We start from the raw sequence: 14269 nt of genomic DNA, 5'->3' as shown, positions 1-14269 counted from the left end.
ACCCTTGGCTTGATCCAGAGGGCTCTTTGTAAGTTCCTATGTTCCTACTGACTCAGTCTTTTGGGGTAAAGATTGACAGCACTGAGGATCAATGGGTAATCACCTTTAAAAGGCTTTTGGATTCCCTGGAGCTTCTCCCACGGAGATGCCCCAGTTAGGGGAGGACAATAGCTCCATGATACAGCACATGCCCAAGGTTCAATCAAACCCTGTTAAGATGAAATCAGGAAGCTGGGAAAGGGCAGCACTTAAGGCCTTAGGGAGACTTGCTCCAGAATAGACCAGCTTTCCCCAACCTGGATCCCTCCAGAGGTTTTAGGCTACAAGTACCAGGACTCCTGACCATTGGCCAAGCTGGCTGGGGCTGATGGGAGTTGGTCCACAACAACCATACGGCAGCTGGCTGGGGAAGGCTGGAACAGGCTGGATGGACCAATGGCCGGACTCCGAATAAAACGGCTTCTTCCTACATTCATATATTGCATCTCCCCTCGGATGGCCTTAGGGAAGCAACTCTCACTCAGCCCCCAGCCCCTTCTGGAAAAAGAGGACTGTGATACAGATCTACGTTGCCAAGGATTATGACAAGTCAACATAAACGAAGCACTTTGATCGCAGAAGTGCAACAGGCAGCATACACACAAAAGTTTCCTGAAGAATTAAAAAGCCTGGGAAATCAAACGGCTTCAAGCTGGTGCCTAAGGTATTTTTATTCTTCTACCAGGTGAGCAAAGCTTTGTAGAACTACAACTCTGAGAGTAACTTGGGGGAAAGCCATGGCAGTGAAACTAACAGAGGTACGTCATGCAGACATGGCTTCATGGAGCTCCAAAGGTCCATCTCAGTCTTGATAAAGAGTCAGATGCTGGCAAGAGTGCCTTGGGTTGCAGATTTGCACGAGAGAGATTATCTTTCCCAGGGAGACTTCCACTTAATTTAGGTCAGCCCAAACAATCTCTCCTTGTTAGGGTTTTGCTTACTTTGGCCAGCTTTAAAAACCTTCAGAGGTTTAAAATGTCTCTTAACGCCCAGCTCTCTCAAAGCTGCCCCTTACCTTCAACACAAGAGCACACAACACGTAGATAATAAAGTTGGTTTCTATTTGGCCACCAGCAGCAGGAAGCGTCACCTCAGCTGCAGAAAACTGTTGCCCCTGAGGAGAGGGATTTAAAATGAGGGCAAAAGATATTCTTTGGCCCCACCCCTTTCTGCTGACTGCCAATCATTTGGGAGTTTACCCATTCAAAAAGGTTGAAATGTCTCTCCTAAGGCGCAGTCACTAGCAGTAAGTTTAAGCTAAAATATGTTGATACAGATAATTCTTTGGGGCTCACATCTCATCACCCCTTTTTAATTAGGTGCTAGCTCTCCTGGCACAAAACCTGCAAGTACAGCCCTAGGATTAAGTACAAAGGCTGCCCTCGGTTTGGTCTAGAAGGAACTGCTGGTGCAGACATCACCTCCAAGTGTAAGTGAGACACATTTTGTCATTCTAGGCCCGAGACCGCCTTACCTTGAAAACTATGAGCCAATAAATGCCAATTCCCAGAGTGACCATGAAAAAGACATTTGCCAGAGATCCAGCAAAGTAGGCAAAGAACTTCAGTATGATCTGCAAGGGGAAATTAAAAAAAAAAAATTTCCAGAGGGAGTAACATTTTGAGAGGAATTGCATTATAGATGCAACCACATGCAAACTGCATCATCTTCTATTATTAGGGATGTGCTAGCAAAGAGCAGGCATGCAGAAAAATAGCTAGCATGTCTGTTAAATAAGTCCAGGAGGGTGAACAACTCATCATGCTTTCAACCCAGTTGTGATGAAAGAGGAATGTCACCCTTACCATAAAATTTACATTGGGAAGTCGAGATCTCCGGGCCCAGCTGCTGGTCTCCAACAAGGCATGGAGGAGCGCAAGAAATCCCAAGACTCCAAACACAATCTGCCAAGACGGAGGGCAAAGATAGAGGAAAGAGATGTGTGTGGCATTCATACCAGAACTCAAATGAACAATACATGGAACGAAAGAACCAGACATTGCCCCTCCCACCTTGAGATTAAATAAGCTGTACTGTACAGATGTCTCAGGTCTACACGGTCATCCCAAGACATTTTGCTGCCTGAGGAGAAGAACAAGATGGTTCCCATTCCATTACAAAAAGCCAGCTGTCTTCAACACTGATGATGAGACAGTGTCCTCCACTGCACCTGAAGGCAGCAGGCTAACTTACAAAGTAGGCCGTGTGGCGCACAGATCTCTCTTCCTTGCTGCCACCTCCAAGCATCTGCCACCTGAGGCAACTGCGTCACCCTGCCTAACGGTAGGGCCGGCCCTGCAGGTCTATAATTAAGAACATATCCCCAACCTGCAAATAGCACCTTCAGGAGCAAATCCTCTGGATGGGGTGGGTGTAGGGGGATGACATGGGGGAAAGAGTTTTAAAAAAAGTTTCCCTTGTCCTACACTCCTGATCTGGATCAGGGGCCATGTTGCTGCTTTTTCTAAAGAAAGAGATGTGGCCAGTTCTAAACTCATTAGGAAAAAAAAGAGGGGCAGGAATCTTTTAACATAATGTGTAGTTTAGCCTCCACTATGACAACAAAGGGTCTTGTGGCACCTTAAGGATAAACAGTTTTATTGTAGGACGTGAGTTTTCATTGCCTAGAGCCATTCTATCAGTGAGCCAGTGAGCCCTCGTCCAGGAAAGAATCCGTCACAGCCACACTAAATGGATTACTCTGCTCAGCAAAACCAATGAAGAGTCGTAAAGAATAAACACAGCTACCCTCTGGAATTTTGCCATGACTGTTACTCACATCTGTATTTTGCTGAGCTGTTCCAGGACTCTGAATATAAGAGACTGAAAATGACACCTGTAAAGAAGGAATACAAAGAAAAGTAGCAAAGGAAAGAAAACAGGTACATCAGCTGCAGAACATAGACAAAGCCTGAGCTAAATTCATTCTATTCAGTAGCTTTGGAAGGCTCTTGTGCAAACTTTGGCTAAGCTGGCAAAGATTTTATCTGAATGCTTCTGCATCTCACTCATACAACCCAGGAAGTTCATTTAACATATTTCAAAATGTTTTTTAACTGTTTAATTCTGCAGGTGTTTCTGCTTTTAAAAAATACAAGCAAGATCTGCAGCAAAATGTTGTAGAGTGCTTCTTTTCAGCATTTCTATCTATCCATCCATCCATGCCCTCTTTCACAATTCTATCCCCCCAAACAGTTTTCTCCCGCCCCGCCCCGCCCAATCAGCCAGTATGCAGCTTGCTCAGTCCTCTATGGTCTTGTCAAGAACTCTGTTTTCTTTCTGTGCCCTAACTGTGTGGCAACTCCATTTGGCCAAGCTGAAGTGGCACAGAGTGATGTAACCACCTGTGTGTCTGTTATCTCAAGATAGTTCTAGCCTTCAAGGCCAGATTAAGACTCAATTAATTGAGCTGAATGATCTCAGCTGTGTTCCTGTGGGAACTTCTACCCTTCTTTCCAGGGTTTGGGAATGCTGCTGTAGCTGGCCTGTGATTGGTTAATAAGGATCTTCCTTGAGTTGTCAGGGGTTTGAGCATAAAAAGAGGGAGCTTGGAGCCACCCCTTTGTCATCATCTTTGTTGGTTTCGGGCTCGAGAACTTTTGGAACCTGAATTGGGTCTTGCCCTATTGGAAGACCCATACTTAGGTATTGTACAGGATAGGCTTAGGTGTTGCTTTGTTATTTTCTACCTGGAGCATTGTTCCAAAGGTTTCCCTGATGTTTGTATACCTTTTCATCCCTTTCCCCTTCCTCTATGTAAATAAAATTAATCTCTACCTTTAGAGTTGTGGGTGCTTCCTTCCAAGTAAGCCTCAGGACTAAATCCAGAGTCTTCTGTTTGGTTAATTGCTACAGTTTAACATGTCTGGCTTGGGGCTGGGAAATAGGGAGTAGTGGTTTGAACCCCTATTCCCTAAACCTCAAGAGCATTGTGTAAGGTCCGAGAATCCCCTGGCTCAGGCTGAGGTAGATGTAAGGGGTGGTGGCAGCCCACCTTGCTGGGTTGGTGTTCTACCTGAGCAACCTTTTGACTCTGCCAGCACCGCTAGGAGTGAGGGCACCCCCACTCCCTTCAAAGGGCTATATTTTGGTCCCCCTCCCCTTAGGATTTCCCCATCCTTAAAGTCGTTTTCATTTCTGCAAAGCGTGGGGTTTCACCCAACCCCACTGATGCCACCCCGTTGGGCTGTTTTCGCTACATAAGGATACACACTCAGAGAATGACTTCACAATTAGTATATAGTAGGAGTATATAATAACTATATGCTTGTTTTCAAGCAACATTTGGCCTTTCTAGGGCTCTGTAGTGGTTCGCTGCTAAATTTCGGCAGCAAACTGCCTCTTTTTTTGCTGCTGCTGCTGTGGCAGGAGTGCAACTCACAGAGGGCCCCAGAGGGTGGAAGGTGGCCCCTGGAGCCCACACGCTGTCCACCCGTTTTAGGCAATCCTTTTATGGTACCTCAGTGCCAGAGAGGCAGCGTGTTTGCAGTGAGCAAGTTTGGGCATTCAGGCAGGTGAAACAGAAGCCTTTGCTTTCAAGGCTGACAATATCCCAGCACAAAGCCGGTTCTCATTAACACCTGCTGAAGCAACAGCTGCTGGAAGCCTGGAGGGAGAGGAAAACTTGAAGGGTTTGTGGGGCGGGGGTGGGGGAGAGAAATCCAGCCAGCCAGTCTTGTTGTTTCAGCTGCTGCCTTGCACATGCATTTCATTTCCTCCAGCTGCTAGGGACTGGGGGTGGAGGGGCAAGGCTTTTTCTGCCACACGCACGCACACACTTAGGCACACTTGCCTGGGTGACTCCAGCACTGTCTCGTGTTGCATATTTCACCGTCAACAGGAACGGGGGATTGTCTCCAGGAATACTGGTTGGCAGATATACACTATGAAAGCCAGGAAAAAGAAAAGGTGTGGGGGAGGAACATGAACTGGAGGACAAAGCAAGCAATTAGAGGAATAAATGATGAATCTTAAGCCTCTGTACAGGAGAAAAGAGCTGCAATGGAAGAGAAGGGTGTTAATTGGGCAGGAGGCAGCCAAAGCTAATATATTTAAAACACTCTCAGTATCTCAGGATGCTGATGGGGCTACTAGAGGCACCTTTGGTGCAAACTAGGCGTCATATCCATTGTGGGAATGCAATTAACATGCACGGTTTTTTGCTGCGTAAACAGCAGTTGCAGAGAAGCCAAGCCATCCTTAGGACAGACAGTGGAGGGAAGGGACAGGGAACACGTCTCTCTCTCTCTCTCTCTCTCTCTCCCCCCCCCCCCCCATGGTCCTTGCCTCTCCGAAGTGCCTATTTGCATTTTAGGGGAAACTCCTGTTGGCACCAATGGAGGATTTCCTCCCAATGCAAACAGCAGCTTCAATGGAGCAATTTTATTAAGAAACAAAAAAAAAATCAGGAGGGGCAGGGAGCCTGCCAGGCACCAAGGGAGGTGTCTGTGGGCCCACTGGCAGCCACGGGCACCACGCTGGAGATCCCATGGTTATGGTTAGATTGTCTTGACTTCCATTCTGTCTCCAAAGCCCTTTGCGTTTGTGTGACAGGCAGTTCATGGAGCTGGCCTGATGCACATCGCAGGGACTGCTGTTTCCTTTCCCTCTGATGGCCTCAGCAATGGCAGCTGGTAGGAGGAGAGAGGGGGCTTTCAGTTGGAGCTGCATCTAGGCACGATGGAGGGGGGCTTGACTGCTTGCCTCAGATGCCTGCCTCTCCTTCTGGTGGCCGCAGCAATGGCAGTTGTTAGCCATTCACAGGACAAAAGTTAAAACCACAAAATGTACAATTATTGTAAAACATAAATATAACCAAACCATTTTTCAATCTTAGCACATATCCCCCACATGATGATGACGATTTACCTGAGGAGCAATTCTGCTGCAAGGGTAACAGATCCTGGGGCATTCGTCAGGTTCTCTTTTCTGCCTGAGAGCCCGTCAACAAGAAAGAATCTTCTGAGCGCCCGATCTAAAGATGCTGACAAAAACATGACTGGTGGGTTGGGGATGGGCGTGGAGCGGTTTAAGTTACAAACTCAGTATTTGTGCTGTCCAGAGGGAAAAAATGAGACACAGTTTCTGATATACTTTGCAAATGCTAAGCCAAAACATTTTAGGAGAAGCAGTTTTAAATGTTAACGTACTCAGAGTTGGTTGGGATTTCATTTATTATTTATTTGTTCTTAACATTAATATACCACCTTATCTGCTAAAGAGCCATCAAGATGGTATACAACAATTTAAAACAATAAAACCCTGCAACACTAAAAAACACACACAAGGATATTAAAAACAGCAAAAACATTAAAAACTACACATTTTAAAAGGCCAAAATGAAAAGATATGTCTTTACTCCTCCTCTACAGGCCAAGAGAGTGAGGGCCGAGCATAGTTCTTGAGGGAGTGCATTCCATAGTTTGGGGGCAACACAGGAGAAAGTCCTTTCACATGTGCCCAACAAACGGGTCTCTGTGGATAATGGTGTCGGGGGGGGGGGCATGGACCTACAGCAGCACCTGTGTGCTTCTGCTACGTCTCCAACATAACTGCTCAGCCTGTACAATTTATACCTGGCTTACTGCAGCAGTGGGGAACTGCTTTCAGTCCGAGGGCCAACTTAAATTTCAGAAAAGCTCTAGAGGCTGCACTCCAATAGTGGGTGGGACAGAATGCAAAAGGGGCCGGAGGTAAATACAGGGTGGGGGGGGGGATGACAAAATACCAACATATTTTAGCTTAAAGCTCTTGCTGGCCTTGGAGAGGCATTTCCACCTTTGACAATGGGGGAAACCTGTGCGAAACCTTGGAAAACACCAAATGATGGGTGGTTTGGGAAAAGAGGCATGGCCCTCTGGGGAACCCTGGAGGGCTGGATTGGGACCCCAGGTCCTGCCTCACTGGCTTACTGCAGTGATATGAATGCATGTGCTCCTCCAAACAGAACTGACTGTAATGGCTGCAATTAAAAAACAAGACCCATTCCACCATTTGGAGACAGGGAAAATGAAGAGAAGAAATTAGTTCTGCATCCATGATTCAGGACTGGAGAGATATTATGCGAGGCAAGGCTGAGGAGGGGAAACATGACGGGAGCGTGAGGTTTTATGCTGGTTATAATACACAATGCTCTTTGACCTGAACCCTGGCCCAAAGAGAAGGAGTTTCACCTTGGCTACTTGTCCGTATTGCGGGATTGTCTACAGGGACCGGCCATAATTGGGGATTCCCCTTTTCATCTTCAAACTGCACAAACATCTCATAAAATATGGGTTCAGGAATGTTTCGCTGGAGGTCTGAGACTTCAAGTGTGCACTGTAACAACAGAGATAGATTTGATCATTGAATAGATGCCACCCCATGTTACTTCCCTGTGTCAAATGGAGTCCACAGGAGAGATCTGTTTGCACAACTCTTCTTAAACATCCCCTTTATTCAATCATTAAAAACACACATGCCCTAGAACTAGTGGAGGCTGGTGGCTCCGATGTCAGTGGGGCGGTGAATCCGCTCCGGGTTTTAGTCACAACCAGTCAGAACTCTGAAGGAGCTATCCACGGTGCTTCCACTTCCAAACCTTGGATAGCTCCTTTAGAGTTCTGACTGATACCTGGAGCGAATTCACCGCCCACTGACATCAGAGCCACCGGTCTCCGCTGCCTAGAACAGGGGTGGGGAACATGCGGACCTCCACATATTGTTGGACTCCAACTCAGATCATCTGGAGCCAGGATGGCCAATCGTCAGGAATGGTGGGATGTGTAGTCCAGGAACATCTTGGGGGGCATTGGTTCCCCATTCCTGCCCCAGAACATAGTAAGTCTCAATACAAAATCGATTAAGTCTGCAATCCTATCCTATGCATCATTATTTGTAAGTATTTTACACTGGGGTTCCCAATATGGTGGTGGCGGTATGCATTTTACCCGGGTTTTTTGAGGGTGTGTGTGGTATGGATGGGTGGGTGTTTTGCTTGTGTGTGTCTCTCTCTCTGAGTATCACCAGTTTGCCTTGTGTGAAATGGATATTTAGTTGTGTTTTGTGGGGACAAATATGTGATTTGGAATTTGGGGCTCAGACCCGCCTCTGCCTTGTACTCAGTTTCTTGATGAAGTACCTTGTCTCTGAGCCTCATCACTTTGCCTTCTGTGAAATGTAGTTTTATGTTTTGAAGCTCAGACTCCACCTCTGCCTTGTGTTTAGGTTTTGGGGCAAGTTAATTTTATTGTGGACAGAATTTTGCCTTCCAGGAAATGGGCACTTCTATGGTAGCCACTATGGCAGCCATTTTGTGAATGGGAAAGCCCCTCTCCATGGGAGTCATTTTGTGAGAGTGCCCATGAGACTCTCACAAAATTCCAAATGTGCCCACCAGCCCAAAAAGGTTGGGGACCCCTGACGTAAGTGAAATGGGTGATTGAAAGCACTTCACATAGGCAAAGTCCAATAAAAATGCATTATTAGGTTAATAGGTCAAGGATGTTAACAGATCTCAGTTTTGTTCCCCCATTTCCTCATGTTAAGATGCCATCTTTTTCTCTGTCAATGGGATCTTTAAAAAGGAGAAGCCATAAAAGCCAACACTTACAGACTGACTGTATGAAGTTCCAAACATAAAGGTAGCATCCAATACATTCTGACTGTTTGGACAGAGCTAAAAGAAAGAAAAAAATAAGAAAATGAAACTAAAAAGAGTCAGAAATGGCACACAGCAACTTTGTCTCCTGGGAAGCCCATGCAATACAAATTATGCTAATTGCACAGAGCTAACATATGCATATTCGCTATGACAGTCCTTCCAACTGGCGCTCTCCACATGGGCTGGGCTACAACGCCCATCAACCCCAGCTAGCATTGCTGGGAATCATCGCACCAATACTACCAGTGCATAAAGGATGGCAGGGAACCAACTCACTTGCAACGTCGCCCCTCTCACATCTTCCCAGCCTAAGAACGTTCCTCGCACATTGTACTTTATCACCTTAAAGTCGATCTGTAGTGAATGAGGGAAAATACAGTCTTGACATGAAAGGCCTTTCTCCTCACTCAGGTTCCACACATGTTAAGGAGGTATATTTTGGCAAAGCTAGACCAGTGATCTATTTTCAACTCAGTACATAGGGCCAATGCCCCAATTGGCCATGGGTTGGACAGCAGAGGTAGACATCTACAAAGAGAGGCATTGGACTTCAAGATGTCTGAAGCCACACATACACGACACCCTGATATTTCTGCTTCATCGTCCCAGAAGTGTGGAAATGGACGGAGGCTATTCCCAGATGCGTGTAGATGCTTAGAGATGCCCTGTTTTATCTCTGGTTTTCCATAGCTGAGCCCCTGAATTAACAGGGCAAGGTTGCAGAGGTGAACCTTAGCTCAAATTAATCCTCCAAAACAGGGGTGGGTAACACGTGGCCCTCCAGATGTTTTGGCGTAGAACTCCCACCAGCCCTAGCCAGCATAGCTAATGGAGAAGAGGGTTCTAGGCCAAAACATCTGGAGGGCCACATGTTGCCCACACCTGCTCATAGTCTTAATTTAGGACCCATAATGTCTGAAATAAAGATCTCTCTTGCAACTTCCTTGAGACAGCTTTATCTCGGGTGCTGTAATGCAAAGCATGTGCTGTTTTCCCATGGCTTCATCACACAAGTTTCCGGTAAGCACTACTTCTTTTTGAGGAACAGTGTAATAATAACTTTTGAGCTAAATTTTGGAGGAAAGATTCTGGTTTGGCTGTGATCCATAGAAACCCGACCACCCTGAAGATCTGGCCCTCTTGAGCAAAAACCCTTTCTCCGCAAGGACAGAAAGCCTCTTGACGCCCTGAAATAATATAACAAGTGAGGCCCTGCAACAAAATGTTGCAGTGTGCTTCTGTCTAGAGTTCCAGCCACTCCATTTTTTCCCTCCATTTTGGGTTCACCTCCTACCATTTTAGAGTCTGTGCATGTGTACCCAATCCCAGATACATTACAATCTTTTGAATTCTTCATTGAAAGCTATGGGCAGCTCTTACTTCTATCCCTGGGGCATTTAAAAAAAGCTTCTCAGTGTGCCAGTATTGCTGCCTTCAGTGCCATTTTTGATAGAAAGTACAAGTCAAATAAACAAATAAATATGAACTAGGAAATGACCTATCCAGATAATGAGAGGGTTCTGTCTACTTTTTTTTTTTTAATCTCTATATGCCTCTCTTCCTCCCTCTTCCTTTTTTTTTTCCCTGATTTTTTTCTGATTAGAAAAGAGACCGGAAAAGTGGCAGAAGTTTTAAAGCTGGAAACCCAAGTCTACCTCACCAGCATAACTACAGACAATTAATTGCATGTGAATTTGATTTTGCCCCTCTGGAACAGCTCTAGCACAAACAGAAAAGAGCAGGTTTGATGCAAAGCTCCACTGACATTCCACCAAGAGAACCCCAGTCTTAGAAGACAGCACTAATGACTGACTGTCTTCTTTCTTCTCTCTCTCATGCAGACAGAAACGTGCACACAGGCCATGACCCTGTCTGTGTCCTGTTTTGACTTGCCTTAGAATTCTTCCTAAAAGCCATCGGAGGGAAAGGTCGTCCAGTACTGCCGTACCATAGCTTTGGAAGTTCTTGGCTTCTGAAAAGAAAATCCAGGGGTGTTTTGCTAGTGGAACTCTTATCCTCCAATCCTACACCCACTTGCCTAGGAGTAAGCCCCACTGAACTGAGTGGGTCTTACTTCTGAGTAGAGATTATAGGATTGTGCCATAAACAAAAGCGGTCAAAAGTCAAGATTGATTGGCAACCAATACATTGGGGACTCCCGGAAGCAAGGTAAGCCACCATATGAAGCACCTAAGTTACCCATAACGATGGCCAGCCATAGCTCAGTGAACAGACAGTGTGGTGTAGTGGTTAGAGTGTTGTTGGACTGGGACTAGAGAGACCTGTGTTCAAGTCCTCACTTAGCCATGAAGCTCACTGGGTGTCTTTGGGACCGTCACTGACCCTCAGCCTAGCCTACCTCACAGGGTTGCTGTGAGGATATAATGGTGAAGTGGTGGATCATGCACACCCCCTTGGCCTCTTTGGAGGAAAAGGCAGGATATAAATGCAATAAATAAATAAATAAATAAATAAATAAGAAAATAGAGCACAAGCCTGTAGACAGTCCCAGGTTGAATCGCCAGCATCCCCAGGTAACAGGACCAGGTAGTAAGAGATCAGAACAACCCTTCTCTACCTGACCCCAGAGCACTGCTACTAGTCAGACTAGGTAATATTGGTCCAGAGAGATAAAATAGTCTGACCTGGTGTAAGCAGCTTCCTGTTTTCTGCGCAACAGTCATGAGAGCTAAACACGGACAGGACCAGGTTGTGAGGACTCGCAAATCAAGTGCAGGGCTTCTCAAACCGTCTACTCCAAGGGCCCACGTGAGAGAGCTGAAAATGACTGAGGCCCACCACTCACAAAATGGTGGAAGTTGGAGGAAGAGTTTGGCATAATCAGCTGGCAATTACTGATATCAATTACTGATATCACTTTATATTGATATCTAATCCCCCTTTGGAAAATGCTAAATTCTTTGCTGTGGCACTTCCTTTGTAGCAGGAAGTTCCAGCTTTCAGTTAAGCAGACATTGGCTCTGGAGGTTTCATTACGCAGCCTCCCCATTTCAGGTAGAATTTCTACAGAGGATCTCTTATTTTTGTATTGTTTCCCTCCACGCCTCCCACATCTCTCAAGGCATTCTTACTCATCATTTCTTCTCCCCTTCTCCTTTCACACTTAACTTGTTACCTGTCCACCCTTTAATATCTCCCTCCTGCTGCTTTTGCATTCACTTCCTCTTACAACAGCTTCCTCTTTATTCCCAGTTTTTAACAACGGTTATTATTTAAAAATATTAGCCTTGCTCTCTAACCCGCTCCTGCAGCTGCACCTGCCTATGCAGTGTGCATGGTGTGGTCAAGCAAAGAGGCCCTGGCGGGTCTGTAGCACTGAGACCCACCTGAAGCTTGGCTGAGTCCCAGCTGTGGGTCCAGACCCACAGTTTGAGAAGCACTGGTAAAGGTACACCCCAGAGACCAGAAACACGATTTTAAACAAAAATTAAATTTGAATTGTGCAACAAGATGCTAAGCTTCATGCATGACTGTTGGCCAGCAATTCCTTACCTGGACTCTAACCCTGTGAACTGAGATAAGCCCAAACAAATCTGTGTATTTACATCAGGATATATCTTTAAAAATATATCTTTTTATATCTTAAAAAAGCAGCAAAGTTGAGGGGTGGTCCAAAAGTTATCACTTTTTATTTTTCCTTGATTGTAATTCTGAAAAACTCAGTAAAACAGTAAATTATATATATTTTTAAGATTCTGAATGGGTACCCCAAAGCTACACATTTCTCTGATCTTCCAAGTTCAGCATCTAAGATCTTGCACCAAACTTTTTGTTGCTGTTGTTAGCAAGTTGTTAGCACAGCTCTCTCCTCCAACACCTTGCTGCCGCCTCCCAGCATCTGCTGCCTAAGGCAACTGCCTCATTCTGCCTAATAGTAGGGCCAGCCCTGGCACCCAGGCAGTTTTAACAAGTTCCTGTTGATACAGCCAAGGGAATGCTGCTTTAACCTGTGCTGCTCTCACTTGCCAGCGCTCTCACTTGTCCACAGAACCAAAGCTCCAGTCAAGGCAACCTCCTATATCCACAACATCTAGCAGACACCATGCACCAGGAGGGATCCACAGTTGCAGTTTCCAGTTTAGGCATGTGGATATACTCACTTGGCCTTCATGTAGAGATCGTAGGCCCTGTTTTTCAAATAGAAGGCTTCCAGAATGACCATGTTGGTGATAATTTGGCATGAAGTCACATTGCAAGTGTTCTAGGGAGAAAGGAAACTGAGGTAGGGCCAAGTCAAGGGGATGAAGAATACTCTCTTCTGCATTGGTTGGAGAGGGAGCTGGGAACAGGGCATTTAAAACCAGACACTTGTAGCCTTTTCCAACCTGGTGCTTTCCAGATGTGTTGGACTATTGTTCTCAACCTCCCCAGCCAGCTTGGCCATGATGATAGAAGCTGTAGTCCAACACATCTGGAAGACAGTAGTGTGGAGAAGGATGGCCTATTGGAGCTATTTGGCAAATCAATTTGTATTTGGGGGGGCATTACCACCTGAAAAAACCCAAGTAGACCCCAATTACCACCCATCAAGTAAGAGAAGCACACAAGATTGCAAACGTGCAACTCGTTGTTGTCGTCAAGTCAAATATACGTGTGGGAGGACCATCCCAGTACACACACCTGGATGGTTGCCTACAATGTTAGGTTGCAGAGGAAAACCTACAAGCAGGGATGTCAGGAGCCCCCACCTCAGTCTGGGAAGCCGGAGAAATGCCCTGCACCCAGCCCCTCAGCCCCCACTCGCTGAGCTCCAGGACACTGACGGACCCGGCCTCTGATATTGCGTAGATTAAGCTTTCCTGGCCCAAATGTGCGCGTATCTAAATATGTGCAGGTTTTTTTAGCTCCTTTTTTTTCCTTAAAGACCAAGTCGGCAAAATAGCAGGCGCTTGCCGGACGGGGTCCAGGGTGACTGCAGGTGGCTTGCTGAGCTTGTGGGGGGCTCGAGCGCAGGTCCAGGGGGGCTTGAGTGGGGGTGGCACTTCAGCAGGCATCCGCCGATCCCAGATGGGGGTTGGTTCGCACATCCCTACCTACGAGTCAATCCCAAGGACTCTGACAGAAGTGGGCTACTGGGCTACCAGGATACTGAACAAAAGCAATACAATGCCATGATTGGCAACGCAATGAGAAGGGAGCGGGGGAGGGAGGAACCACTTACATTGCAGGCCAGGAAACTGGCATCAAGGGACATGGACTCCCACAGTGTGTTGGGTGGCGGCAGGCTACTCTGTTGGAGAGGAGTGCGGAGGTGGGAAGAAAGAAGAGGTCGTGTTATGCACATTTTTCTCTGCATAAGAGAAAAAAGAAATTAAACAATGTGTGCTTACACAGCCAGGGCAGTTGAGAAGATGCAGCTGCTTGCTTGTCTCATTCAGTCCAGCTACGCAAACACACCCCAAACCTACAAAGAGAAGGAACGTGGCAGCAAGTCAAGGGTTCAATGGGCTCCCTGCTATATAAGTCTCCTCCTCTACCGTTGCACCTTTTGTTTGCATGTTAAAAAGTTTATCGGTAGGCATTAAGCAAATATCTGAGCTTTTAACTTTTTTAAAAATACAGGTTACT

At 46.2% G+C, this 14269-nt stretch overlaps 1 protein-coding gene across 1 annotated transcript in view; it reads right to left on the bottom strand.

Moving 5' to 3' along the window:
- LOC146338807 (meckelin-like) overlaps positions 1–14269 on the bottom strand; it is a 34230-nt gene that overhangs the window by 18230 nt on the left and 1731 nt on the right. The window contains exons 3-16 of the mRNA XM_084812870.1: positions 14032–14105; positions 13863–13931; positions 12802–12902; positions 10574–10652; positions 8957–9034; positions 8630–8695; positions 7212–7356; positions 6824–6835; positions 5908–6013; positions 4832–4922; positions 2819–2875; positions 1845–1943; positions 1514–1612; positions 1055–1153 (exon numbers count right to left, since the gene is read on the bottom strand). Coding sequence (XP_084668996.1) covers positions 1055–1153; positions 1514–1612; positions 1845–1943; positions 2819–2875; positions 4832–4922; positions 5908–6013; positions 6824–6835; positions 7212–7356; positions 8630–8695; positions 8957–9034; positions 10574–10652; positions 12802–12902; positions 13863–13931; positions 14032–14105 — 1175 coding nt within the window. The remainder of the gene's footprint in view (positions 1–1054; positions 1154–1513; positions 1613–1844; positions 1944–2818; positions 2876–4831; positions 4923–5907; positions 6014–6823; positions 6836–7211; positions 7357–8629; positions 8696–8956; positions 9035–10573; positions 10653–12801; positions 12903–13862; positions 13932–14031; positions 14106–14269) is intronic.

Source organism: Heloderma suspectum, chromosome 8 (genome assembly GCF_057233095.1).
Source record: "Heloderma suspectum isolate Gila_16-S chromosome 8, 16-S_ref, whole genome shotgun sequence".
NCBI classification, from domain to species: Eukaryota; Metazoa; Chordata; class Lepidosauria; order Squamata; family Helodermatidae; genus Heloderma; species Heloderma suspectum.
This window is presented reverse-complemented; position numbering and strand designations above follow the sequence as displayed.